The 27,163-nt window shown below is 42.2% G+C and overlaps 2 protein-coding genes across 16 annotated transcripts in view; both read left to right on the forward strand.

Moving 5' to 3' along the window:
• The window catches only part of raraa (retinoic acid receptor, alpha a), a 134,560-nt gene extending 120,025 nt beyond the window's left edge, over positions 1 to 14,535 (forward strand). For 14 of the 15 annotated variants that reach the window (XM_027289582.1, XM_019261964.2, XM_019261956.2 and 11 more), the window contains 6 exons: positions 5,506 to 5,647; positions 10,691 to 10,851; positions 10,985 to 11,161; positions 11,271 to 11,475; positions 11,677 to 11,835; positions 11,995 to 14,535. In XM_027289582.1, the coding sequence (XP_027145383.1) occupies positions 5,506 to 5,647; positions 10,691 to 10,851; positions 10,985 to 11,161; positions 11,271 to 11,475; positions 11,677 to 11,835; positions 11,995 to 12,191 (1,041 nt within the window). In that variant the 3' untranslated portion in view covers positions 12,192 to 14,535. Of the gene's footprint in view, positions 1 to 3,215; positions 3,421 to 5,505; positions 5,648 to 10,690; positions 10,852 to 10,984; positions 11,162 to 11,270; positions 11,476 to 11,676; positions 11,836 to 11,994 lie in introns of those variants that run through there. The other variant, XM_027289586.1, reaches the window with a different exon arrangement.
• A 2,554-nt stretch (positions 14,536 to 17,089) lies between these two features.
• Positions 17,090 to 27,110, forward strand: mki67 (marker of proliferation Ki-67). Its single transcript, XM_010736291.3, has 16 exons — positions 17,090 to 17,261; positions 17,743 to 17,845; positions 18,255 to 18,336; positions 18,530 to 18,645; positions 19,196 to 19,265; positions 19,380 to 19,455; positions 19,913 to 20,512; positions 20,647 to 20,879; positions 20,976 to 21,576; positions 21,667 to 21,794; positions 22,041 to 22,218; positions 22,318 to 22,443; positions 22,534 to 23,462; positions 23,583 to 23,652; positions 24,179 to 24,865; positions 25,124 to 27,110. Exons 2-16 carry the CDS (start codon positions 17,757 to 17,759, stop codon positions 26,863 to 26,865), a joined length of 5,727 nt encoding a protein of 1,908 aa, XP_010734593.3. The 5' UTR covers positions 17,090 to 17,261; positions 17,743 to 17,756; the 3' UTR covers positions 26,866 to 27,110.
• The last annotated feature ends 53 nt before the right edge of the window (positions 27,111 to 27,163 follow it).

Consider the following 27,163-nt stretch of genomic DNA (forward strand, 5'->3'; position numbering starts at 1 on the left):
TGTGTGTATGTGTGTGTGTGTGTTTCCATATGTGCAGGGATGGGAGTGGTGCAGAAGAAGGGGTCGGTGGGGGGAGGTAGAGCAGAAAGAAAAAGCCATACTGAAAAAGGCAGGAGGCAGGCGCGGTAGAAGAAAAAAAAAAGAAAGCATAAGGAAGGGGCAGGAACTCAGAGGGGAATGTGGAAACGCAGACAAAACGATACAAAGATGGGAGAGACTGCAGGGAGGGAGATAGTGGGAGTGTGAGCGCAGACTGTGCTCTGGGAGGCATTAAGAACGAGAAAGAGAAGAGTGGGGATGGTTGGAGGGGCCGCACATTAGGGGGACAGGGTACAGGGGCCACAGCTGAACTCACTGACACCAAGAGAAAGACGGTCAGTGCATCAGAGCACAGGGGGAGGGGAGGGGGCAAATGACTAAAGAATGCATTGGGAGGAGATCACAGGAAAGCGAGGGGTCTGGCACACACATACATACAAACACAAAAACCCTTTAACACAAATCCTCTGAGTGCTCCATGAAACCTAACCTGCTCCCCAAATCCAACTTATAAAAAGTTAACAAAGTAAGTAAAGGCTGACCCCTGTGCAGTTTTTATAAGGGTAGCCAAGCTGCTGCCGACTGTGCTTCACTGTTGGTGCTTGTTTGAATTCGCGAAATTTCTGAAAATGTCTTGTTATGACAGGCTTTGTACCGAGACGTAGAATGAAAAAAATTCATATGAACCTATTTTATTCACTTGTCTTGGTCATATAAAATCTCTGATTTTATCCCGGTTAGTGGAAATATATCCTTGAATGTCGAGAATGGACAAACCATAACTTTACATACAGAAGAAGGCGTGCAGTTTCCCTTGCCAACATATTTCATAGTGCTATATATAGCTACCGTGTTAGCCAGTAACTGCTTTATGTATCCTGACTATAGCTCTGTTTGTGATCTGACGTAAAGGTGTGCAGCATCTCTGCAGCCATCTCAGCCTCAAGCTGTTTTTATTGTCCACTCAACATTGCTCCCTGTTCTCTAATGGTGACTGATTAGATAATGAGTTAAATATTAAGGCTAAATCAAGGGTCCTGGTAAGTGTGTGTGTGTGTGTGTGTGTGTGTGTGTGTGTGTGTGTGGTTGTGTGTGTGTGTGTGTGGTTGTGTTAGACTCACATCATGTTGCCTCAATTGGAGACAGTGGTCAGCTGCATCATCGCAGCTTTGAGGATTGCATCTCACATCTTTTATATGAGGTTAAACTCTCAAGTTCTCATTTGATCATTTCATCCCAAAGGTCTATCACAAACAAATGAAGCATTTATAACCTTTGGCACTTGCTAACGGTTGCTAAAAAGATCTGTAACAGTGTGATAAACAGAAAGAGTGCAAACAATACACGAGCTGTAAACTTGAGTAATTAATTGTTTCTCCTTGGTGATCACAGCGTTGTTCTCTCTGACAGCTCAGAAACAATGTCAGAATTGACACTGTAATTAGTTTTTCAAAGCTTTTGTGCAGTGGGGTTTACGGCTGATGTTTTAATTCATCAGCCGGCAGATATTGCGCAGTGAAAATGATTTTAGAACAATGACAAACAATAACTAACTTACTCAATTTACCATCAGTTGTTGACACGCTCTCTCCGTGCCTGCCCCATGAGATGTTAAAGCTATGCAACTAAGGCATGAGAGAAATTTCAGCTTTTTAATCTATGGAGTCATTTCATAACATGTTTCTCCACAAAACCAGCAGCAAACCCTGCATGCCTCCTTGGCGAAAGATAATTAGATTCCCAGTTATAGCTGAGGTAGAATATTTTAAATCAGAGAGAGAACACATGCATATAGATTGTGTTCAAACAGTAGCAAAGTAAAACACATTGCGTTCAGTAATATGCTGAATGAATAACTAGATGTATTGATTAACTACAGAAAGGAAATGCTGTTAGGTTAATGGAGAGATAGCAGCACTTCAGAATAAGGGGGGAAAAGTGTCTGGCACACTGTGTTTGCACAACAGTGCTAAGTGTATGAACCAGGACATAGATGATTATAATGTTCACTCTTATTCATTACCAAAGATGTGGTTTAGTCTTAGATGAGTTTTTTTTCTTACTTACACCTCTCTTAAGCACTCAACGCCACTACATCCCAAGAGTACAACAACTCACCTGGTTAGCAGTGTTTTCATAAAAATTAGAAATGTTGGCTAAAACTACGAAGAATATCCAGAGTTCGACAGCCAGCGTCAGTCACTAGTCCCCTGTCCTTGAGGCGCCTGTCCGCTCACTCGACAGCCGCAGTGCTAATTTGAAAAATTCAGGATGCCTTCTCCGTATCTCTGACTTCAGAGGAGATGACTTGGCATAGCATATTCAATAATTCAACACTACAGGCATGTGAATGTATATGGTTCGTCTCATCTGAGACTGGGGTAAGTCGAGGGTTAGCAGCGTCGTCTTTGCTGCAGCATGCCAAACTACAAAGGCATTTCCTGGGGGCTGCAGCGAACAGAGGAAACAGTAGGGAAATGTTGAGCTCTGCTACTTGGAGACAGCTCATTCGTTTGTTCCTTAAGTTATACCGCCCGCACATACTCACCGGTATTGCACTTTTTTCCCCCTCCAGATATTAACACTTAAACATTAAATATGCATGCCCACCCCCTCATGTTTATGTTTTTGTCTTGGAGGCATGGCAGCGCGCAGCAGGCGATCTCTCTTCATGGTTTCCGGTGCGAACATATTGTTAAAATCCCCAGCCGCCGCACCTTGCAAGAATGTCCCCTATTTGCTGTGTTTTTCAAATGGCCCTCTTACCAGGCATCTGTCTTTACTAATGTGTGGGCTGCTTCGTAATAGAGGCAGGGGCACGGGCGTGCACCTATAAACACATGCACGGACGCAGTGGGAGGCTGGGAACGCACTCTTAATCTGGGCACAGCGTGAAAGTCACGTAAGAGAGGATTCCTGTGCTTCCCTGTGAACTTGCCAACCCTAGACTCCCCCCCCCCCCTGCTATCGTCTTAATAAAGCATTTCCTCACACACATGCAAAGTAGAACACACCGACACACTCATAAACATGCAAGGCTTAAAATACACACCAGGTAGACAGGCCGTCAATTCAAGAGCACATGACACATGCAATCATGTATGCGCTGTTACTGTTGGCTCCTTTTTTTCATCCCTCCCTCCCTCTCTTCTTCTTGTGGCTCTCATCTCCTCTGAACACTGCAGGGTGGCTGACAGGCCCGCTGAGGGCTCTTGTCGCCGGGTGGATTAAGCGGTGATACAAAAAGAGGCTTAAGGGCCGCAGGAAGCAATGACTCCTAAAAGAAGGAGAGGGAGGGGGAGGAACAGTCGACTGGCCCACGAGCCGCCAGCAACAGCCAATCAGGAGGTGTCTGCGAGAGGGCACCTGAGCTTCCTGATGGTGAGGAGGGAGTGGGTCAATCCCCCGGTGACACTGGGGTCAGGGTCAGGGCCAGGGCACCGTCGGATCAAAGACGACATGACACACGCACACGCGGCCGCACACAAAGAGCACAGACTTACCTCTCAGCATCAACAGCTAGAATTAACGTCTTGTTCTCTCGACTTTGTTGTTTGTCCAGGCGTCACTATTCTGTAAGGAGGCCTTCTCAGAGGAACTTTTTTTTTTTTTTTTTTTTTAATGTTTCAATGTGACAACAGGGTACAAAGAAGATGTGAGGCCTTGAAGAAATCAGGACAGAGTTAGACTGAGGACTGAAACACTTCCTCTATCAGCCGGACGCAAAATCTGTCACTGTTGCCCTAGCTGGTACCTTGCTTAAACAAATACATGACAGACTGTATACGCTTCCTCTTTGTAGTTCATTAAAGGCCTAACTTCCACTCTGAGGTAGTGGATGGGAGATATGAGAAGGGGATGGCGATCTGGGAAGGACAAATTGCGGGCTTAGGTCCACCAGCCATCTGTCGGCCCAGCAAAGCTAATCCCTCGGCATGGGATGGGGCTCCCTGTCAGCTACCCCACCACACCACCACACCCCCCTCTCGTCCTAGCTAGCCCCACCCACCCCTCTACCCACCAAAACATAGCCTCATGTCCCACTGCGTCACATCAATACTGACTTTGACCTGTATTATATTTGTTCCGAGCCCTGCTTGCAGAGTACCCACTCAGTTGTGGCTGATTTGCATTAACCTCTTTTTATCTTTCTGACACACGAGGGATGCTTAAGCAATAAGGCCACAGAGGTTAACATTGATTTTATTGGGGTTACATGGTGTTAGGTTGAGTATAAGTTGTGCTGCAAGGCTTTTAAACTGGTTTGTCATTGTTGACACTGTAATACACATGCAGCGCTTATGGTGCTTTGTGGTTACATACTTGATGTCAGAAAATTCCAAAATAAAAGTCAAGCTTCAGAATTGGAGATATTTGAAGATAACCAAATCCAGATTTTTTGCATTTAAAGATGTGTGCAGTTCTTTCTTTCATATCAGAAATCTCAGGTGTAGTTTTCAATTTAAAACGGAGATAACTCATTTTAGACCTTTCTTATCTGCTAATTACTCAATATTCGGAGCTTATTGTGGCTCTTAGAGCTACTCTTCAGTTCAGTTAGTTAATGGGATGTGCATTGCATCAATCAGGAGATAGATCAGCGATACTTCACCCCATGTTTCTCTGTTTTGCTTTTATGCAATCAAAATATAGTTAGCCTTCCCAGAGACCTGCCATTTCTGCTCAGTAACCAAAGACGAGCTTATTATGATTTGTCCTTCATATGCATGGAATCAATTTTTAAACACGTTCTCTGATTTTCTTTGATCTAGTGAGATAGAAAATGTTAATGCAGGAAAAAAGGGATTCCTTTTTTTTTTTTGTTCTTGCACAACAGTCTCTATGTTCTCTCTAATAATAAGCGCTCGGCCTGGATCTAGAATTGCTTTTTACTGACTATGTAAACTAGGCCATGGTTATATGGCGCCCACTAACCCTGTTAACTCTTTGGCACCGAAAGTCTTTAGACTTGAAACATCTCCAAAAGCGTTTTTATTATTATTATTATTATTATTATTATTATTATTATTATTATTATTGGCTATCATGGAGGAGGTGCACAACCTCGTGACACGGTGACTGTGCAGATTATGACACGGAATAAGCCCTTTAAGGATTTAGCTGTTGGTAGTTTGTTGCATTTGAACCGCAGCCTTTCTGCACGGCTTCTTTTTTTAATTTCATTTTTCGAAGTTTTGTTGAGAAATGGATGAGAATTGACATTGTAAACGTGGTCAGTATATGAGTAAGAGAGTTTGCAGGAGGCATCAGAAGCCTGTAATAAAAGCGGCAATGTTGATAGATAACCATATGCTGAGCAGATATAGAACATCAAACACTGCAGCTGTATTTGCTAAGTAATTCAGATATTTACTGCTTTATTTGCAAACTTATCGCTACCAATCCCTCTGCCAACACCTGTCCTCCCTCCTCATCTCCTCATCTCTCCATCTTTCTGTCACACAGGGCTTCTTTCGGAGAAGCATCCAGAAGAACATGGTGTACACTTGTCACCGGGAGAAGAACTGCATCATTAACAAAGTCACCCGCAACCGCTGCCAGTACTGTCGGCTGCAGAAGTGCCTGGAAGTCGGGATGTCCAAGGAGTGTGAGTATTAAAAAAAATACCCAGAATGCCCTGCTACCACAGTTCTCATAAGGCCAAGCACAGATCTCAGCATCGTTGTTTAATCCCAGAGAGGAGAGCATGATTGTTTGCTGTCTTAAGACGTAGCATTTCTTGACATTTGTCATACTGATAACATTGCATAAGTGTCCACTACTGATGCACTCTCGTATCAGCTGTGGCAGTGACTCATTATCGATTTATGTGGAAACCACATCCTGTCCATTTTGGTCATATTTATGAGTCTATTCAAAGCTTTTACCATCATTCCCCCCCCTGATGCTTTTTAGTTGATTTTTGTCTAGTTGGCAGGTTTTTAGCAGAGAATATCCGCTGTAAAAAAAAGCGAGACAAAGGGCAGCCGTGATGCAGACTGGCAATAACAGTCAGGGTGTCGCCAGGCTTGGCAGGCCTCTGTGATGAATATGTTCTCACCTGCCGAGAGTGAAAGAGCAGGCGTCTGCTCCCATCATTGCACCCCGGGGGCTGTGTGAACACACACACACACACACACACACACACACACACACACACTCGCACACACACTCGCACACACACACACATACACGCAGGCACTCAGACTTGATAAAGTAATTGCAAGAGGTGTGACCGCAGAGAACTCAAAGGCCAGCAGCCCGATTACATGACACACACTGTTACACAGACAGACTCACGTGCTATCATTTTACACACTACTAGAGTGTGTTTTGGACACGTTTCTACTCATAAATACTAGAAATAGGCATAAACAGACAGTGCAGCTCCTCTCTTCCTCTCACAACCGCACACCTGTTCAAACCTGCATGCAGACAACCTCCATTGCTCCGTCCCTCTCTACCTCCTGTCCTCCCAGCGCTATTTACCTCATCTTTCTGGTACAGGGAGTGCAGGGAGCGCTCCCCATGCCACAGCACTGTGGCTTACAGTAAAAGAAGTTATCCTCTGAGCTCCTTACCTTTGAATGTGGCCATTAATCATGGTTAGAAGGATCACAGCAACCAGCTCTTTCTCTCATACACACCAAAAAGCACACAACAGGGCATAGACTGGAGTTGGAGAGCCATCTAGTGGTGAAAATGTAGTACTGCATATGTGGAAAATTGGTTTTCTGAATGTGATGGAGGCTGGAAATCTTATTATTGGATATATTTTGACCCACCTCTGCGCAGCTGCTTTTATTTGGCTGGGCTGGTAATGACTTTTTCTGATTGTGGTCATTTTGTGCAGAGTGTGCAGATTGCTCGTCTTGTGTCCTCAGCAGTGACTTTGGCTGGTGAAACTGGTCTGAGCTGAGGAGCAAGGAGAGGATGGCCATCTGCGGCCAGCAGGGAGTCTCTCTGCCTCTCTCACACACCGACACACTCACACACACATAAAAATGCATGCTCGGGCATATTTCCATGCTCGTGTTCAAATTATGCACGTGCAAGGTGACAAAACACAAAGCGACGTGAATAAAAACTCTTTTAAACAGAAATACATTCGGACAGCTCCACTTAAACACCATACAATCTCTGTCACACACACACACACACACACTCACAGAAGGTGGACCCCCCGCTGGCACCGGGGGACGTCTGGGTGACCTTGTGTCTGTCGGCAGACAGCTCCAGACGACAGTGCCAGGCCTGCTGCCAGGTGGCAATGCCAAGCAAGACCGCGTCAGAAGGAGGGGCGGGTGGGGGTGGAGGGTGTTCGGAGCAAGTGGAGGGTTACAAGAGAAACGCCTGTAAGCCGAGCGCCACATTAATATCAACCTGACAGTGTGTGAAGACCAAGACTTATGGAATAAATCATGAAAGTTTGTAAAAAATAAAGTTTATAATCACATTAAGATGGCTAAAACATGAAGAATGGTAGGATACTGTAGTACAATGGCATGACTTTTGTCATATTTCTGCTTTTATATATATATATTTTCAAAATGTTTAACTTGATCTGAGAAGGTAAAAGTCTCTGCCTGAACTCAGGAGACTCACAGAAATATGCTTAAGTTTGACAAGAGGTCGCAAATGAACTGTTTTCAAGGGTCACAAGCGGAAAAGGTTAGGAAACACTTGATTCCCAAGCAGCATATTTATATAAAAGGCACATTTCAGCTAAAGTAACTTCACTCCCACTGCTGACACTTCACTATTTTCAGTATTTTTTTATGTGTGTGTCAGGAATAATAATATGATTTAGTTGCACAATCCTTAAAATTTATGTTGTTGAGTTCAGACCAGCCACCAGCACCTTCCTCTCTTTATCACCCCTCCCCCCTTTTTATTTAGTTATTTTTTTTGTCTCGTTCACAAAGCTATCGCTCACATGTTCCTCGAGGAAGGTGTTATTCAGCGATAGAAAAAGTAATAAAAGTAAAAGAAGATGAAGCAAAGAATGATGGAGAACAGCGCGAGGGGAGGATAACATCAGCCAGTAAAAGGCAGGATAGTAGAGAAAGATGAAGGCTGTGGGAGAGGAAGGAGTATTGAGCTCAGTGTGTGAGTGAGAATGAAAATCTAGAGTTGAGAGAGCAGAAGGGGGGGAGGAGAGACGAGAGAGGCTGGAGGACAGGAAGAGAGAGAGAGAGGGAGAAAGTTTCATCACTGTCGTCGGTGGCTCTGCGCTGCGAGCAGCAGGAGCAGGGGGAACATTGACATTTTTATCTTTCCATTGAATTTAATCTGTGTGATGGACGAGCTGCCAGTGCTTTAATTTTCCTCACACGAATTATCCCTGTCTGCCCACCTCTCTCTGAATTGTACACACACACACACAAATACACACCAAGGCACTAACAGAAATTGTCTATTAACTGCACGCTGCAACTGAAATCCACTATGAAAACAAATGATTGAGTGGTGTCTGTGTGTGATGTCTGTGTGTGTGTGTGTGTGTGTGTGTGTGTGTGTGTGTGTGTTGTCACAATATTCTGTACACGTTACGTGCCAGGCTCTTGTAAATCATTTTTATGCAATGAACATGTAACCACAAACAATCCAGGATGCAAGTTCCCCCATTAGCATTCATATTCTCATAATGCATTTTGAAAGATGCATTGCTCAGAGTGAACACACACACAAACATCAAATGCACGTTTGTGTCAACACACACAATAAAAAAAAAATAAAAAGAAAGGCAGTATTTCTTTCATTTTCACTCCCCCCGCTACAGTCCTCCCCCCAAGTTATTGCATGTGGCAATTTGCCATGACAGATCGCCAGTCTTGCCTAATAGTTCTTTAATGACTTCATTAAATTGTGTTGTGCGGCTTATGATTGCGCTGCCAATTTGTCAGCCCGGGTAATGTCTGGGCGCTAGGGATGCCCCACTTTTATTTGTGAATTAATTGGACATCGACTATGTTGCAGCCCCTCCGCCCCTTCCCCTCATGGCAGACTGGACACAGATTCCTAATCAGCACCATAAGCAGGGCTGGTCCAAATATGTCCAGAAGCTTACTCTAGCTATACGCAGGGCGTTCCTTCACTTATTAAGTCACAATTATCTCAAGTGTGTTCTGTTTATAAATCTGTCCGTTTATGTAACATACTGTGCAGTATGGACTTTTCCATGATGTGTCACTTGTTTGCTACCGCATCTCGTGTTTTGGTGACTTCCCTACCCCACATGAGTACCAATAAAACGCTGGCAAATAATGTATCACCGTGCTCTATCTGCACAGCGGGGTCTTCTTCATTTCTTGTTTTGGCGAGCAGTGCTTAGCAATAACATAGTGCAGCATCAGACTTCCAGCCCCCTCCCTCCTCCTTCCCTTCATGTTCTCCCAGGCAGGGAGGCCTGTCTGCGGGGCTGATGGATGAGCAGCAGCAGCGACTAGTGCATCCCTCCCTGGCCCCGGGCCATGCCCCTCTGTCACAGACACTGATCTCCCATCAGCCTGAGCGCTCTCACCCTTAATGGTCAAGGTTAGGATTAAGACAAGGAAAATCTGATCTTGGGTCAGCAGCTAGGGGAAATTCAGGTACCTCCAGGGGAGGTAGCGACGCGAAGACTGATAGAGATGAGTTTAGAAAAGGGGGATGATTTAAAACAAAGAAGTAGAATTTTGGAAAGGTGGGGGTGTTGGTTTAGTGTGAAATGAGAGGGGGGAAAGGAAAGAGAGCAAGTGTTGTATAACCGAAAGGGAGAGAGAGATGTGAGAGTAAGAGCGAGAGAAAGCTGGAAGGTTTTTTTTTCCAGTATGGGCTCAGTCGCCGAGCCCTTTTAAAACCATTAGAGGCGGGATATTTGTCATATTATGTTATTAGATTAGCCGGGACCCCTAATGAAAGCTGTGGCAATTTGTCAGCCTTATGGATAGCTCCATCCACCACCACTATTTATCAGCAAGCACCCCATTCCACCCCCACCCTCAACACACACACACACACACACACATATACACAACCCAGTCATAGCTAAACTGCACCCCAGTCTGGATGGGCTTGGAGAAATGGATCGAGCCTGTAATGGGATTCCAATGCTAAACACCCCGCCTAGTGTTTTTTGTCATTTGTGGTGAGCACACTATTCTCAGCCAGATCGCCCAGAGGGAAACCACATTGGATTATTTCAAGGCTCCCCCCTCCTCCTCCTCCTCCTCCTCTCGCTCCATTACCATAGCGCTTCTTCGATGGAGCTGTCTCACAACATTTATCTTATAGCATCGGATAAGAGAAGCGATGCTGTGGTTGCTGCTGCTGTGTACTGCAGACAGAGCATCCTTTCCTGCTGACGACTTTGCCTTTTGATGTCGATCGCACTACCTTGTGGTTGTGCTTGAATGGGATAAGGTTAAAACAATCTTTACAGATTTAATTGGCCAAAGGCCACATCTGTTTGTTTTTTTTACAGCAGGTTCAAATCTGTGTTTTAAAAAATAAAAAATGAAATGACTTCATCAGTTGCGAAAAGGTTACACAGTGAAGCTGTGATACAGTATGAACCAAGGCTTAGACATTAAGCTCATCAGGGGCTGAAGCCAAACAATTTCTGTCACACATACTAATCCTATCTACCCCTCTCTGTTGCTCCCTGTAGCGGTGAGAAACGACCGGAACAAGAAGAAAAAGGATGAGAAGAAGCAGGAGTGCACAGAGAGCTACGTGCTGAGTCCCGACACAGAGCAGATGATCGACAGGGTTCGCAAGGCACACCAGGAAACTTTCCCCTCTCTCTGCCAGTTGGGCAAATACACTACGGTCAGTAGCATGACACTGACAATCTGTGCATATATTTGTTCACCTGTTATAGCTGTAGCCTATTGTTATCTATCGGATTTCATTTATTTGGATAAATCTAAAAAATGTTCCCCACCTCTTCACCTCCTTCCAGACTAACAGCTCAGAACGACGTGTATCCTTGGACGTAGACCTGTGGGACAAGTTCAGCGAACTCTCCACCAAGTGCATCATAAAGACAGTGGAGTTTGCTAAGCAGCTGCCCGGCTTTACAACGCTTACGATCGCAGATCAGATCACTCTGCTGAAGGCAGCCTGTCTGGACATCCTGGTAAGAAAAATGGCCTTGGATTTTTATTCCGAAAATTTCTAAATCTTTAAAAAGAATGGCTCAAAATTCCAACCAAATCAACATCCTGTTGTGTCGCTTCTGTCTCCAGATACTCCGAATCTGTACACGCTACACACCAGAGCAAGACACCATGACTTTCTCAGATGGACTCACGCTAAACCGAACCCAGATGCACAATGCTGGCTTCGGTCCCCTTACCGACCTGGTTTTTGCCTTTGCCAACCAGCTCCTTCCTCTGGAGATGGATGATGCAGAGACAGGGCTACTCAGCGCCATCTGTTTGCTGTGTGGAGGTATGGCAAATCTCCTCAATACTTATTGAACACTCTTTTTGCCAATTGACAGTCCAAAAAAAATCCCCAAAAACTGTACTGCCACATCCCACCCACTGTCATTCTATCTGTGGATGAAATGGCGATAGGGTGGCACCACCTAGTGGCAAGTTGTGGTTATGACAATAGGTGTTTGACACTATTTTCTGTGTTTATCCACAGATCGCCAGGACTTGGAACAGGCAGAGAAGGTGGACGTCCTGCAAGAGCCCCTCCTGGAGGCGTTGAAGATTTACGTAAGGAGGAGGAGGCCTCACAAACCGCACATGTTCCCCAAGATGCTTATGAAGATCACTGATCTGAGGAGCATCAGTGCTAAAGGTTTGTGGTCCAGACTAGTCTCAGTCTCACACTTCTCTGTTTTATATCATATTAAGTTGTGTCGAAATGAAAGAATGAATGAATGTTTATCTAAAATGTATTTTTTGTAAGAACTTTGGTAGTTAACACTTTCCCGTCTCTCTCCAACCTTCTTTACAGGAGCTGAGCGTGTCATCACCCTGAAGATGGAGATCCCCGGCTCTATGCCTCCTCTCATCCAGGAGATGCTGGAGAACTCAGAAGGCCTGGAAAGTGGGGCCGCAGGCGGCCGGCCCAGCGGTGCCCCACCAGGAAGCTGCAGTCCCAGTCTGTCACCTAGCTCTGCCCAAAGCAGTCCAGCCACACAATCGCCGTAGTAGCGGCCCACCTTTTTATTTTTCCTCACGATGCTCTCTGTCTCCTCCCTCAACGTTCTAAAGAGGAGGGGCGAAGGAGGGGGGCCTTGACCCTGACTGCTGAACGCAGGAGACCGGCAGAGCCAACCTCCTCCTCTGCTACGACACAAATCCCCACCTCCTGATCTGCTTTCCCTCACTCTGGAGCACCATCCTGATGTGAGGGGAGGTAAGGCCGGGGTAGGCCGGGGACAACAGGATGCCTCCGAGAGACCACACCGTAAACACTGCTGATGACTCATCCTCCTTCTCCCTCCACTCTCCTCTCCACCGCTGCTCCTCCCCTCTCCACCTTTCTCCAAAAGACTCATGGAAACAAATCTGGATGCAGTGGAGATCAGACCGAGAGTGGGTGGAGCACCATGGGACAAATATATGAACAAGGACAATGCATACAGACTTGACAAACACCAGACACTTTTTTTCTGTTGTACTCTGAGGCAGACTGCAAGCTTGGGACTTGTCAAAAGACCCCCCCTCCTCAAAGACTCTGGGTCTTTTCTCTTTTTCCAACTTCAAAAAAACAGATTTCGTACAAAAGATATATAAATATATATAGAAAAAGTTAAGGAACTATTGTGATTGAACATGTTCGGAACAGAATGGCAGGTTGAAATGTGGACATGTTTTCTGAGATTAGAAATTGTTGTACTCCTTCACTGTTTGAATCTTTTCATACCCATCAAGAGTATTGAGAGAGACGTTTCAGTTTTATCACATTTGTACATTATTCTAATTAACAAAAAGTAAAAGATCTTGAAATTTCTCTCCAATCTACACATGCAAACACAAACAAACAAACACACACACAGACACACAGACACACACACAAATGTGCACAGAAAACAAGTCGCAATGAATATCACCTACTATTCCAGGTTGGATTTGTTTTCCTTTTTTTCTTTCTTTTTTTTTTCGCTTCCAAGAGAATGGAAAAAATGATTGTATGAACTTGGTTGTATGATATGGTCACAGGTCCTTTCAAGAAATCAAATTAATGAAGATTCATTATTAAGGTGTATTTTAAGTAGCCTTTGAGTTTGTGTATATAAGCTGTATTCATTTCTTTAAAACTATGAAGAGTTTTAGGCTTCACCTGATATTTTTTTTTTTTTTTTTTTTTAAAGAATACCTTTTATGTGTTTTGTTTATAGGTTTGTGATGCAAGAAAAAAGACATTTTGAGCACATTTTACTGAAGGAAGTTCTTTCATGTTTTGTGTCCTACTAAATACTGGACAGACCCTTAACCAATCACTGGCTGTTCAGAATGTGGCTTTCACAAACAATTTCAACACCCACCTCCTCCACCCCCTACACTTTAAAAACATGTTTTTTTACATACAGTAGATAACAAAGTAGCACTCTTGTCGGGGCAAAGCTTTTTTTTTGGCCATGTAGCAGAAAGAGATTAGGTGTTTTTCTGAAACCGGTGAGCTCGATGCCACTTGTAGCCAACCAGGTTCAAGTGCACTACAGCAGCTCAGCTTCAAAGAGAATTAAAATGTGAAGAATGGTGTATACACACACACTGTATTAAACACAAGTGATTCTCAGTAGTCTCTGAATGGATCAAGACTCTGTCGTGGATGGGGAAAGACCAGATTGTAGTTATCCCTCTGCTCTGTCAGTGGTCAGGCAAGTGAAGGTCCCAAATGTGATGTCTGTCAACTAAGTCCTCACAAATCCCCCCCTGGCAAACTGTGGTAGATACAAATATGTGACTTTTTGTCAGATCCAGAGCAACCTTGCACCCTGCGACTCACTTTACGCCAAAACGCCTTCACCGTTAACACACACATCATCAAGACCATCATTACTGTACACACGCCAATGTCTCAGGAAGGAATCATTTTGTGTGCTTGGCCTGTTCTTTGTATATGTTCTGTGCTGCACCTCCTAACCCTCCTGTCACAGATGCACACATACACACACACTTCTGCTACTGAGCCCCTGAATTTTTCTTCAGTCACTCATTTTGTTAGGCCTGGCAGACCAGGACTCGTGCAGAGAGACACCGACCCTGATCTCCCGCAACATTACGACATAGGATGCCAGTGTCTCTCTGAGACGTTCATGTGTTCTTTTTATTTGTACGGTCAAAGCTGCTTTCATCATTTAGGACTTCACCTGTCCAGAACAGCGCACAACTTTTCCCTCCACAGCTAATCTGGAATAGCAACAGACACACCGTCAGTTTGAGAAGTATGGAATATGTTGCAATTTTGTCAAGATTATCAAGCGACTTTGAAAAAAAAAAAAAACAACAAAAAAAGATAAAAAATAAAACCAACATTTAATAATTATTAAATGTGTTTGTGTTGTTAACGTGTGTCCTTTTTTTTGTCCTCAGTAAGGTTTCATACATCATATCCATGGAGAGAAGTAAGGGAAAATTCAGAAGACACTAACTTTATTAAAATTATCTTGAAGCTATAGAACTCCCTTGTTTGTGTGTAGCAATAGGAGAGCGTTGAAGAGACATATAACAAGGCTTCACAGGTCACTATTAATATTCAAATAAATTAAATTCAGTTTTGAATATTTGCCACCACCCACTAGATAAATACCAGACCAAAACCCTTCATGACATTGCCTTTTTGAATGAGAAATACACTGAAAACAGAAAATGAATAACTTTTATAAAATAACAGTGTAGAGCCCGACCAATTTATTGGCGGACCGATATTATCAGCCGATATTGGGCATTTTTCAAACTATTCGTATAGGCGCTTATAATGACTGATTAAATTAATATTTTTAAAAACCATGTATAGTTTTGCTGCTATTAGAGTGCAAAAGTGAAGCGAATTTAGTATGTTAGTTGTTACAATATAGTTTACTGACTGTGGGTTTAACTGTCACAATGTGACTGAAGATGTATTTCTTTAATAGCGTGACAGTTACAGCAATGAGACGTATCATCTCTCTCCGAAAAAGTTAATTGGAAAAACTATGTTTTACAATCATTTGCAGCAGCATATGACGTTATCCATTGCTAAATTATGGCTTATCATAGACTTTAGCTAACCACAAAGCTAGCTAATGCCATGACTATCAGTGGAAGACCGCTAACGTTAATGAGCTTGGAAACTTATTCTGCCTAAATAAAGTAATGTTCACTGTATTTATAACTAGCATATCTGTAGTTACAGACATTGTAAAACGTAAGTTAGGCATGTGAGGAGTGAACATTTAGACACAGAGAAAAAGTATCAAACAGCTTGTGCATAAAAGTTAGCTTTTCTTTTACACGTGTGTGAAATCCAATGATGCAAGTGTGCGTTGCTGACTGTCGTTCAGCCGCAGCATTAACACGTCACACAATGGATGGTCTCAACCTCATTCTAGGCTCGTTCTAAGATAATAAAAACAGAATTCTTATTTTTATGCAATGCGATGAAATGCCAATAAAAACAATACTGTATTCCATTTCTGCCATAATGTGTAAAGAGAGCCATCTAAATCTTACACACTGGACCTTTAATTAAGACAATTGCTTTAAAATTAAAAAAAAAAACTGAATTCATTGTGTGTTATCAACTGAAGTATTGTTTTTAAGTTGGTCCAATATTCCTCTTTCTTCTTCCTTGTATAGTTTAATTTATAAGCAGTAAAATATACCTGTGCTCAAATCACTACTCTCAGGAGTTTTGCCTCTAAGACTTGACTTGGTCTGGTTTGGCCATTAACAGTACAGGTTAACCAGTATTTTACAATTGCTAATGTACAGTAAGTAAACACTGGCACTGCATATATTGCTTTAGCAATTTCCATCATTATTATGTGTTATATTGATTATTTTCAGAATATGCAGTGTCAAGATGTGTCTAGCTTGTCACTAGCACAGTGAAGCAGCATAAAAAGAATCACATATTGACATGGAAACAAGCTACCTGCATTGAACATATAATTCAATAAACAAATTATTTAATAATCATTTGTTCAATGCAGGCAGCTCTGGTTTAACAGAATATTTAGTTCCCACATTATCTATGTATTACAGACTGAGAGAATATGAGTTAGCTAGTACAGACCTATGAACATTTTTCACTAACATTTTGACATTTGGCTCTGCTCCATTTATGTATTTTAATAAGCCAATAAATAAGCATACAGAAAATCAGGCTCTGGAACATGAACATTCATTTTATTTTTTCAGAACTATTAACTATTACTGTTATCAGTTAAACATTATCACTTATTCTGAAGTGAAAATGTCAATGTCTCGTATCTAAAAAGGGTCTAGTATTAATATATACAACACTATAAATAATGGCTACAGAATATTGTGTTATCTATGCTAAACCCATGAGCTGTCTGACAGTCTAGACACAGCTGTGGCTGTAGCCGTTATTGGAAATCAGTTCAACTGGAGCCTGTTGAGATTTTTATACAAAATTTTAAATTAGGAACTAAATGAAAACTTTACTTATAATTATTAGAATATAAATATATACATGGGGAATGCTAAACAACCCAGTGACAAGCTGATTATCACTATAGCTGCCTGACCTGTCTGCCTGGGCTGTACTATGCTATACTATGCCCCGCCCTCTGACCGAGACAGTGACGTTTCAACCAATCAGAACCATTCGCGCGGAATTTCAAACATTTTCAAATCAGTGCCCCTTTACCCAAATGAGACTGTTCCGCCAAATTCGTAAACAAAATAGTCCCCTTTACGCAAACGCTAGTTAAATTTAAGGCACACAACCAAAACGATCTTTAAAAAGATCGGAAAACATAAAATGCATATGTATTATCCCAAAACATCAGTTAATCCGAGTATTTTGTAATCTTACTGTGTCTGTGTGTAGGGTGGCGGAGTGATACCGCGGCGAGGGACGGCAAGTGACGGCTGCTGAAGGTAGTTAACGTTAGCCATTCGTCGACGTACATGGTAGAGTACGGTATAGTATCAATTGTTCTTTTAGTTTGATATGATACTGTAGATAAATTCTTCTTCGTCACATCCCGGTCGATGTTTATGGATTTCCAGAAGTTAACGTGTCTTTGAACGGACTTCCAGGTAAGGGTTAAAACGCTTTAAAATGTTTTTTTTCCCCTGGTGCAAAGTGTGGCGTAGTCTCGGTCTGCTAATTTAACGTAACTGGAACTCGTATGTCGCTTTGTTGTCCAGTCGCTAAGATAACTTTAGGTCATTCATAAATTGGCATATTTCCCACGACAGGCAAAGTTACTACCGAGGCGGTATTGCACGTGGGCTGTCGCGTAATTGTCAGCTGTGTTTTAACTTGATCTAAAATCGACCTGTTGATTTGAGTTTAAATGAAAACGTCGATGTTTAGCATAGAAGTGACGTTTTTACGCACAGACTATGCTTTAACGTTGTTGCTTTGTTTCTGTGAAGCTTCTTTCTAAGGTTACAGTGCTATATTCTTTTTTTCCTTTTTTTTTCTTTTAAATCGACATTTGATTATGTTGCCTCCTTTTTAATTTGACATTGTTGATGTTGATATTAAGCTCTGTCTCTTTGCTCACGTCCCTAGGTAAAGTTACGAAAATGCCCTTACATGGAAAAATAGTCGTGGTTAAGAGGAGCGGAGGAGATGGGACTGAGTTTCCTCTGACTGCAACATGCTTATTTGGAAGGTGAGTTCAACAGTAAAATGTTTAGTGTGTATGTTAGTTTGACATGTCTTAAGATTAAACATCCCCTGTCTTCTGCTGTGCTGTCTTTTAATTCTACTCGTTTTTAAGTGCGACAGAAAACAAGCACATGTTATGTTGGCTCATGTGTGGCCTCATGTTGGGGTTGTCAGAGGTGCTATAAAAACCAGTGGTTTGGAGGCGGGCCATTTGCTGCTGACGTCAGAATCTTAAATGCATGTCTACTTCACCTGACTGCTTATTGTTGCTTTAAGACTTCAGTTCCCATTGCCCTCTGCTTATGTACCATGGAATATTTAATTAATTGGTTATTAACAAGCACTACCTGCATGTAGACTGATATTATCCTAACCTTTAACCTTCACACTTTCGTTTCTTTTTATCTTTATAGGAAGCCTGACTGTGATATTCGTATTCAGCTTCCTCAGGTCTCCAAAGAGCATTGCAGAATTGATTTGAATGAAAATAAGGAGGTAAACACTTGCTGACCCTGACCATATTAACTTGTTAATAACTTACAAGGTTATCTGGGATAATGAAGAATTGTTATTAAATGCTAATTTTGTTGTCTCATTGCTTACTACTGTCAGGTGATCTGACAACCTAAGTCTGATTTGAACTACTTTGATGGACTGTGTTTGAGATTTTTACGTTTGTGTCCTCCAGGTCATTTTGACCAACTTGAGCTCAGTGAATCCAACTCGTGTCAATGGAGAGGCTTTGCAGCAGTCTGAGCGTTTGAAACATGGAGATGTGATAACTATTATTGATCGTTCTTTCAGGTGAGCTTGAAGAGAATCTAGTTTGCATTATGTGTCAAAAATGTACCTGGGTGCAAAGTAGAGTAAGTAGGGGGGGGGATTACTTAAGTAATAGATTACTTAAAGGGTATGACAAAATACCCTTTAAGTAATCTATTGTCATACAATTTTAATTGTATTTTATACCATATTTATTTAGTTTGAAACTCAACTGATAAGCATGTGTTCATAACCGGTTTACCAGGCATGAAATGGAACAGAGAAATGTTTCCTTTTCGTTTTGGCTCCCATGTCTACTAATCTAGCTAACATAGCAGTGCTGACCACTTAACAAAAATAGAAGACCAGATGACCTTATTGTACAGTTGGCAGTGTGGGTCTAAATAAACCTGAGACAATTCATGAATGCTGAATCATTTAAAAATGAGAAATGAATGTCAATACCTGGTCTAGTAGTAAATAATGCCTATTTGTGAGCAAGTGCTGTCCTGCATTGTCAAGAAAGATTCCTGGGAACCATGCAGATGTAAGTGAGGTTTTCCTTATGTCTTGTTCCTGATTGTCATTTCAGGTTTGAGTATCCTCCAGCACCCACACCAAAGAAGAGATCTTCCATCGGAGGCAAAACTGAATCCTTCAAAGTAAGTTTCTTGTATCTAGAGCATTGCAACCTTCTAAAACATCTTAAACTTTCCTACACTACTGCTGAATTTGATTATTTTATAAACCTATTAAAGGAAGTGTCTTGTGCCTAGGTTCTTCAAGATCAGCAAGTTGGTGACACGGTCTCCACTGAAACAGGAGAAAAGAAGATCTCTGAAGTGTCCACAGGTAAGACTGATGATTGTTCTAAATTAACTGTACACTGTGAAGATAAAGCTGCACAATGTAAGTATGTGTATTCCCAGAATTGGCATATCTTTTGAGGATTAATCATAAAGATGAAATTCTACTTTGAACACATGTACAATGTAGATGGGAGTTTTGCTTAGGATTTTCTAGAATCTTTATTTGGGGAACCATTTTAATAGTACAAATGGTAAATGTCTTATCAAACAGACTTTTTACAAAATATAACTTGGTGTACTTGTTGTTTTTAATATTTAACACTGTCTGTAAAACAGCTGATGTATTGGTTTTGCATCCCTACTCTAACACTCCTTAGCCCAATCTGTGATGTGGATTTTATGCCTGCAGTTTTTCCATAGTCTAACACTTGTGGTTTCTTGTTTCAGTTTAATTTATTAAGCCTTTTTACATAAATGTTGTGGTGTTGTTTTTTTTTAAGACCCTCATCTGAAAGATGGAACTAACCATGACAACATCCAGCGATCCCTGGAGAAAACTATGGAGTTGGAGTCCAAGGAGGAAAACAAGACGGCATCCCCCTTCAATGATCTGTATCAAATGATAAAAAAATCTCTGGATGTCAAGACCCCTCGGAAATCTTCTGCCAGTCTGCTTCAAACACCTACGTCAAGGTTTTGCACTCCAAAACCTGGTACAGTCAGAAAAAATGATGGAAAACTTGTCACAGAAGAAAAGGGCACTCCTAAAAAGGTCTCTTCTGATGAAAATATAGGGATGGTTGAAAGTGGAAGTAATGGGACCCCGAAGTCTGTTAAGAAGCAGAGGAAGTCCTTCCAGGTTCCTTCTACTGAAATGGCCGGACCTGAAGCTGAAAACAATGCCAAGTCTGATGCAACTTCACCCCAGAAGAGAAACCGTGTAACCCCCCAGAAGTTTACTGTGAGTGAGGTAATTGAGCAAGTTCAAACGCCTAAGTCACCTATGAGAAGGAGAAGCAAGGAGGCCACACCAGCCAAAGCTTCCCCCAAACCAGAGAATCTTCGAACATCACCAAGGAACTCAGGCAAAGTTGAAAAAGGTAATACATTTTGTAATACTATACTTTCTTTTTGAACCTTTTAAAGAATGGCAAACATGCATGAATAATTACTGTAATTTGGTTAAGATATGCTTGTTGTTATTAATGCTATATAATGAATTCCTTTTTATTAGTGAAAGAGACGTCCAAAAAACGCAAGAGTGGAGAACTTGGTGACAACTTACCCACATCACAAATGAAGAAGAAACGAGTTTCCTTTGGAGGTCATCTCAGTCCTGAGTTATTTGACAAACGGCTGCCTCCTGACTCTCCACTACGCAAGGGGGCTGCTCCACGAAGAAGCTTGTGTCTGTATAAACCCAGAAATTCACTCCTTAGACGAGCATCAGTTATCGGTTTGCTTCAGGTAAGAGTTTTGTGGAGGATGACTCAAGTAGTTTAACCTAACATAATTGTTGTCCATCGTATAATCTTTATATAAAATGAATCTCGTTACTTGTAGGAATCTGAACATACTCCTTCGCCTAAAAAATCAGTTGCCAAGAATGCTTCTCCCAAGGCTGCATCTCCTGGAAAGAAGTCACCAAAATCAAGGTCCACCTCTCCCAAGGCTGCAACTCCTGCAAAGAACTCACCGAAATCAAGTAGCCCTTCTTCCAAGGCTGCAACTCCTGCCAAGAAGTCACCAAAATCGAGCACTTCTACTCCCAAGGCAGCAACTCCTGCAAAGAAGTCACCAAAATCAAGGACCCCTTCTCCCAAGGCTGCAACTCCTGCAACGAAATCACCCAAATCAAGGCCCCCTTCACCCAAGGCAGCAACGCCTGCAAAGAAGAGTCTGTGTCCCTCTAAAAACAAGGTGGAAACTCCAGGTGTCCAGACCCCCACTGTACAAGGGCGCTTCTCTGTGTCACACATCAGCACACCATCTCCAATAGCAGAAGATGTTGTTATTGACCAGATGCCTTTAGTCACTGTAACCCCAAAAATACCCCTGAGGAGGAAGAGCATGAAGAGCACCTCACGAAAGACTCCAAGTATGGTGAAGAGTGCTATAAAAGTAATGCGCAGAACAAGTGGCATTTCACGGGCATCTATGAAAGGTATGCATCTCTTTTTATATTGGAAATCTTGTCTTTCATCCTTGCACTTAATCCCCAGTTGTTAAATTTCTTTTTTTGCTCTTCTTTCAGTTAAGGGCTGCTGGGCAAATGTTGTGAAATTTGGGCAACCTAAGGCTCAGGAAGTGGCTCAAGTGGCTGCTCCAGCGAAAAAAACGGTTGTCAAAAAGACAATGAAGAAGGCTGTGTCCAAACCCCAGGTAAATAAGATACTGTTTAGTAATTACTGTATACATTTACATCATCCTCATCATTATTTTGACTCTTAGTTGAAGTGCAACTGCAATTATTTTACTGAAGGAATAAAAAAAATGTTTATTCCTATTGAACAACTGTTATTTTATTTGGGTTATTTCTTTTTGTCATGTTAGCATGCTTACCATTTAAAAAAAAAAAAAAAAAAAAAAAAAAAAAAAAATCCAATGATATCTTTCTCAATCTCTCAGACGCCTGCAAGAAAACTCAAAGACTATGTTAGCACTGGACATGCAGATTCACCTGCTACCATAGTTGTGGGCAGAGCTCACCAACAAAAGGTTGTATATCCCACTGGTGCTGCACCAAGACTGGTCGCCAATACTGCACTCCTTAAGAAGAACATGAAAATGGATGAAGACTTGACTGGTAAATAGTGCTTTTCATCCCAACAAAAGCCAACATGTGTTCTTGGTTTTATATATCTCACATTTTATCTTCTCATATTGTCTGTCCTTTTGTTTTCAGGAATTTCTGAAATGTATAAAACCCCTGTAAATGAAAGGAAGAGGAGATCTGTCATGAAGACACCAGTGGTAGTTCTAGGCACATCTGTGGTAGAACCATCAGTGCTGAACACACCAGAGGAGCCAGGTAAAGTGTTTTTTAGGAGAGAAAAAATAAAGATACATTTTGCATTCTCTGTCATTAAATTGGCATAATATAACTTGACTTATTTTACAGGTGAAATGATGGTGTCACCACTAAGTGTTACATCTGCAGTAAAAGATGGAAGATACAGCAGTGAGGCAGTCCAACGCTTCCTTAATGAAGATCAAGAGTCTAGCTTCATCAATGACATCCCTGCTGTGGAGACTCAGTCTGATTCCGGTGCAGAGCAGTGCACACATTCTGAGACCACCTCTGTAGCAACTCCAAAACAGAAGCCTGAACAGCACGAGTGTCTCACTGGAGTGAAGAGGATCATGAAGACACCACGACAGAAGGCTGAACCTGTTGAGGACTTGAGAGGAAAGATTTTGAAGACCCCTAAGCAGAAGCTTGAACAGCAGGAGTGTCTCACTGGAGTGAAGAGGATCATGAAGACCCCAAGACAGAAAGCTGAACCTGTTGAGGACCTGCGAGGAAAGATTTTGAAGACCCCTAAGCAGAAGCTTGAACAACAAGAGTGCCTTTCTGCAGTTAAGAGAATTTTTGAGACCCCACAACGGGAGTCTGAACCTCTCGAAGACCTTCAAGGAAAACTTCTGGAAACTCCTAAAGCTCTTGAGGCTGGTGATGCAGGTTTGGATGGTGTTATGGAAATTGTGGAGACACCAGTATGCATGCAAGTCTCTGAAGATCTCTCTAAAATGGCAGACTTGAAAACTCTAAATGTGAAGCGCTCCCCATTGCTGTGCCTCACAGATGTCAAGAGAATAATGAAGACTCCTAAAGAAAAAAATGCTCCAGTAGAAGATATGGTTGGTTTGAAGAGGCTCATGAAAACTCCCAAAGAAAAGGCTGAACCTGTTGAGAAGAACTTCGGTCTCAAGAGACTCATGAAATCCCCAAGGCTGAGGGGTAATGCACCAGTGGAAGACTTTGAGGGACTTCAAGAGCTCATGGAGGAGCCACTGCCTGATCCCACAGTACAACTGGAGACGAATGAGGTAATGATCAAAACAGCTGCATTGACTTTCATACTGTCACAGTATTATCTGCCTTTCTTTTTTTTCTTTGTCTTTTTCTTTACAAAGTGCTCGTTGTCTGAGTTGTTTTATTTTCAACAGGCTGAGGACCCACAAGATGATGTCCAAATGGATGTGATTGATAATGCTCCCCAAATTGACATTGAAATGGGTAAGTTTACCACTGTTTTGCTTTTTATTATTAGATTGGTTTGGAATCAGAATCATAAGTACTTTATTAATCCCCACAGGGAAATTGTTTTTGTTACTGCAGCACCCAAACGGTAAGTGATAGCAAGAAGACAATAGTAAGAAAACAAAACTTTAACAATATACCCTATACAATATCCTATTTTAAACAGTGTATATACACACTATATACACATGTATAAATAACTAATAATAGAGCCAGTAACAGTAAAATAAAAACAGTAACAGTGGGATATGCTTTATGTAAATCTAAACCTAGAGAATTTAGTCTTTGAAATAAATAACAGTTAAATAGAACCATACCTTGTACAGGCTGATGCTCAGACGTAAGAAAGACTTCTTGTGCCGCTCTGTGGAGCATCTTGGTACCAGCAATCTCTGGTTGAAGGTGCTCCTAAGTCTGTCTGTTATGTTAAATACTTGATGTTATGTCTATTGTCAAAATATTTGACAGCTAAAAACTTTATTTTTCTTTCCTACTTTTGAAGCAAACGTGAATGAAGTTGTTGAGGAGGTGCCAAGTGAACATGACAATAAAGAATCCCTAGATGCCTTGGAAACTATCTCTCAAGTGGATGCGGTAGATGAGATTGTAGCTGAAGAACAACCTAAAGTGGAAACTTCTACTGGCAAGGTCTCAGAAATCATTACTACCATGGATTCTGTCCATGAGAAGAAATCTGTTCGAGGCAGAAGGGCAAAAGTGGTGGAAACTAAATCAGCTGAAGATGAAGAGGAGGCAACTGTACAGTCTGAAGAGCCTGTCGTCCCTGCTCCAGTCAGAGGAAAAAGAGGAAAGAAAACTGAAGCTACAGCGCCACCTGCTGTTAAACAAACAACAAGAGGTAGAAATGCAACAGTCACTGAAAGCAAAGATGTTGAGATGGAGAAAAGTGCCTCTCTGCCTTCTGAAGTTGCCATCAAGCCTAAAAGAGGAAGAAATGCCAAAAAAGCTTCTGATGATCAAGCTGAAATTGTCCAAGAGGTTGCCACGGAAAATATGCCAGAAGCTGAGAGTGAGCAGAGTCCCCCGGTTTATGCAGACCACGAAAAAAATGACAGCACAGCTTCCACAGAGAAGGCTGTGTTGAAGCCCAAGCGAGGGAGAAAAGCCAAACAATCTGAACAAACAGTGACAGAGCAGCAGGATGTGCCCCAAGCTGACACGGCAAAAGGTTTGTCATCTTTCCTGTTTGTGTTTCTGTGTAAAAGTAAAACCACTGTAAAAGTCAGTGCGTTTGATAATTAATTAATTAAGTTTTCCATTTTTGGCACTGTTGACAACAAGACATAGTAGGATAGTGTTGACTAAAGTGCATACTCTGCTTCACAGAACAGTTCTATACATTTTACTCTTTTCATGGTATTGATGTATGGTCCTTTGGTTATAACCAAATTCTAAATATTTCTCATTTTGTTTTCTCTTATTTTAGAAGATGCAAATGAGGGCCATACTGACCAGCTGCAAGGGGTGCCAGGTGGAAGTGATGAGAATAAATCATCAGATGCACCTGCAACTGAAGTGGAAACAGCAATTTGTGAAGTCACAGAAATGGATGCAGCTCCTGTTTCAAAGAAGTCTGTTCGAGGCAGAAGGGCAAAAGTGGTGGAATCTGAACCCATTGAGGATAAGCAGGATGTAACAGAACAGTCTGAGGAGCCTGTCATCACTGCTCCAGTCAGAGGAAGAAGAGGGAAGAAAACTGAAGCTACAGCACCACCAGCTGTTAAACAAACAAGAGGCAGAAATGCCAAGTCTCAACAAAGTGCACCTGATCAACCTGAAATGGTACCAGAGAAAGTTGTGGAAGCAACACTGCCTGAGATTTCCACTGAAGCTGTAAGTGACCAGATTTCTCCAGTAAATACCCAAGAAGAAACAGATTCTGCACCCCCTGCAGAGGAAGCTGTCGTAAAGCCCACTAGAGGCAGAAAAACTAAAGCACCTGTTGTGCCACCTCAATCAACACCAGAGGAAGTTGAAGTTGTGAGTGATGAGCATCTTATCGAAGACGCTCAACCACAGAAGTCCATTCCCAAACCCAGAAGAGGGAGAAAGGCAAAACCTGATACTGTTGAACAAAATGAAGTGGCAGAAGACACAGTGGTTGTGGAGACCAAGCAGTCCCAGCCTCCAGTCAGGGCTAAGAGAGGAAGAAATGCCAAACAGGAAGAAGAAAAGCTGGAGAACGATGACAAAGCAACATCAGTTGAGGCAGCTAAATCTCAGGAGCCAGTTAAAAAATTAAGGAGAACTAGGAAGGCAGAGCAAGACCATGTAGAACCAACAGAAGTCCAAGCTGTTGAAATGGTTGTCCCAGAAGAGGCTGAAGCTCCAGTTGTTACTGAGCCAGTGAAGACGAATGAACAGGCTACTGTGCCGACAAAGCTCAGGAGAGGAGGGCGAAAAGCAAAACAAGACACTGAGAGTGAAACTCCTGTCGACTCCACTGAAGTCCAAGAGGTCCCTGCTGTCAGCTCCACAGACAAACCCAAGCGGGGTAGGAGAGGAAAACAAGTCACTGAAGATGCTGAAGTCAGTGCTGTAGTACCAGAGGAGAAACCTGATCATGAGCCAGAGGCTGAAGAGAAGAATAACACAGAGGTAGACGCTCCAGTTGTTAAATCTAGCAGGGCGAGGGGGGTGAAAAATGAGGTTTCACAAGCCATTCCAGCCAAGAGAGGCCGTCGAGGTGTAGCTCTTCCCCCTGAGGAGACCAACACAGAATCCACAGTCCCTGTTTCAGAGCCTGAGTCTGCTCCTGTACAGCCAGCCAAAAGAGGAAGACGGGCAGCAGCAAAGGCCACAACAGATGATGCAACGGTGTCGAGTGACCAGGCAAATCCCACTGAAGATCTGAGCAATGCTGCTGTGGAAGAAACACAAACGTCCAAAAGATCTGTCAAGTGGAAAGCCAACTTGGAAGTCTTTGAGATCCCAAAAGCAACACCCGTAAAGGCAGTCCGAGGTAGGAAGTCCAAACTTGCAGACCAAGTTGACACTGAAAGCAAAACTGAAGAGAAGGATCTCTCAGAAGTTGTTGCAGCTCAACCTGCCAAGAGAGCGCGGCGAGGGGCAAAGGTTGCTGATGAAGCGGAGTCCACAAGCGAGGTACAGTGTGTTGAGCCTGAGACACAGCCAAAAACCCGAAGAGGAAGATCAGCAAAAAAATGAAAGCATTTGTATATATTCTTAATCATAATGATGTTTTCTTTTTTAAAATCTTTTTGTACTTCATTTTTTTTTTTAGAACATGTTTTATAGACTGAAAACGAAGCACTGCTTTTTTTTCAATACAGCAGGGAATCTTGTTTTAACGATGTGTCGTGACAAGTTATACGTTATTCATGACCTCATTGCTTTGCATATATTTTTATGGTGAAAAAATGGTTATTAAATTTTTGTATAATGGAAAAAAATTGTCTGAATGTGTCTTTATATCCAAATATGTCTGGTGTACTATATAGTTAAA

This window comes from Larimichthys crocea, chromosome XVI, assembly GCF_000972845.2.
Source record: "Larimichthys crocea isolate SSNF chromosome XVI, L_crocea_2.0, whole genome shotgun sequence".
In the NCBI taxonomy this organism is placed as follows: domain Eukaryota; kingdom Metazoa; phylum Chordata; class Actinopteri; family Sciaenidae; genus Larimichthys; species Larimichthys crocea.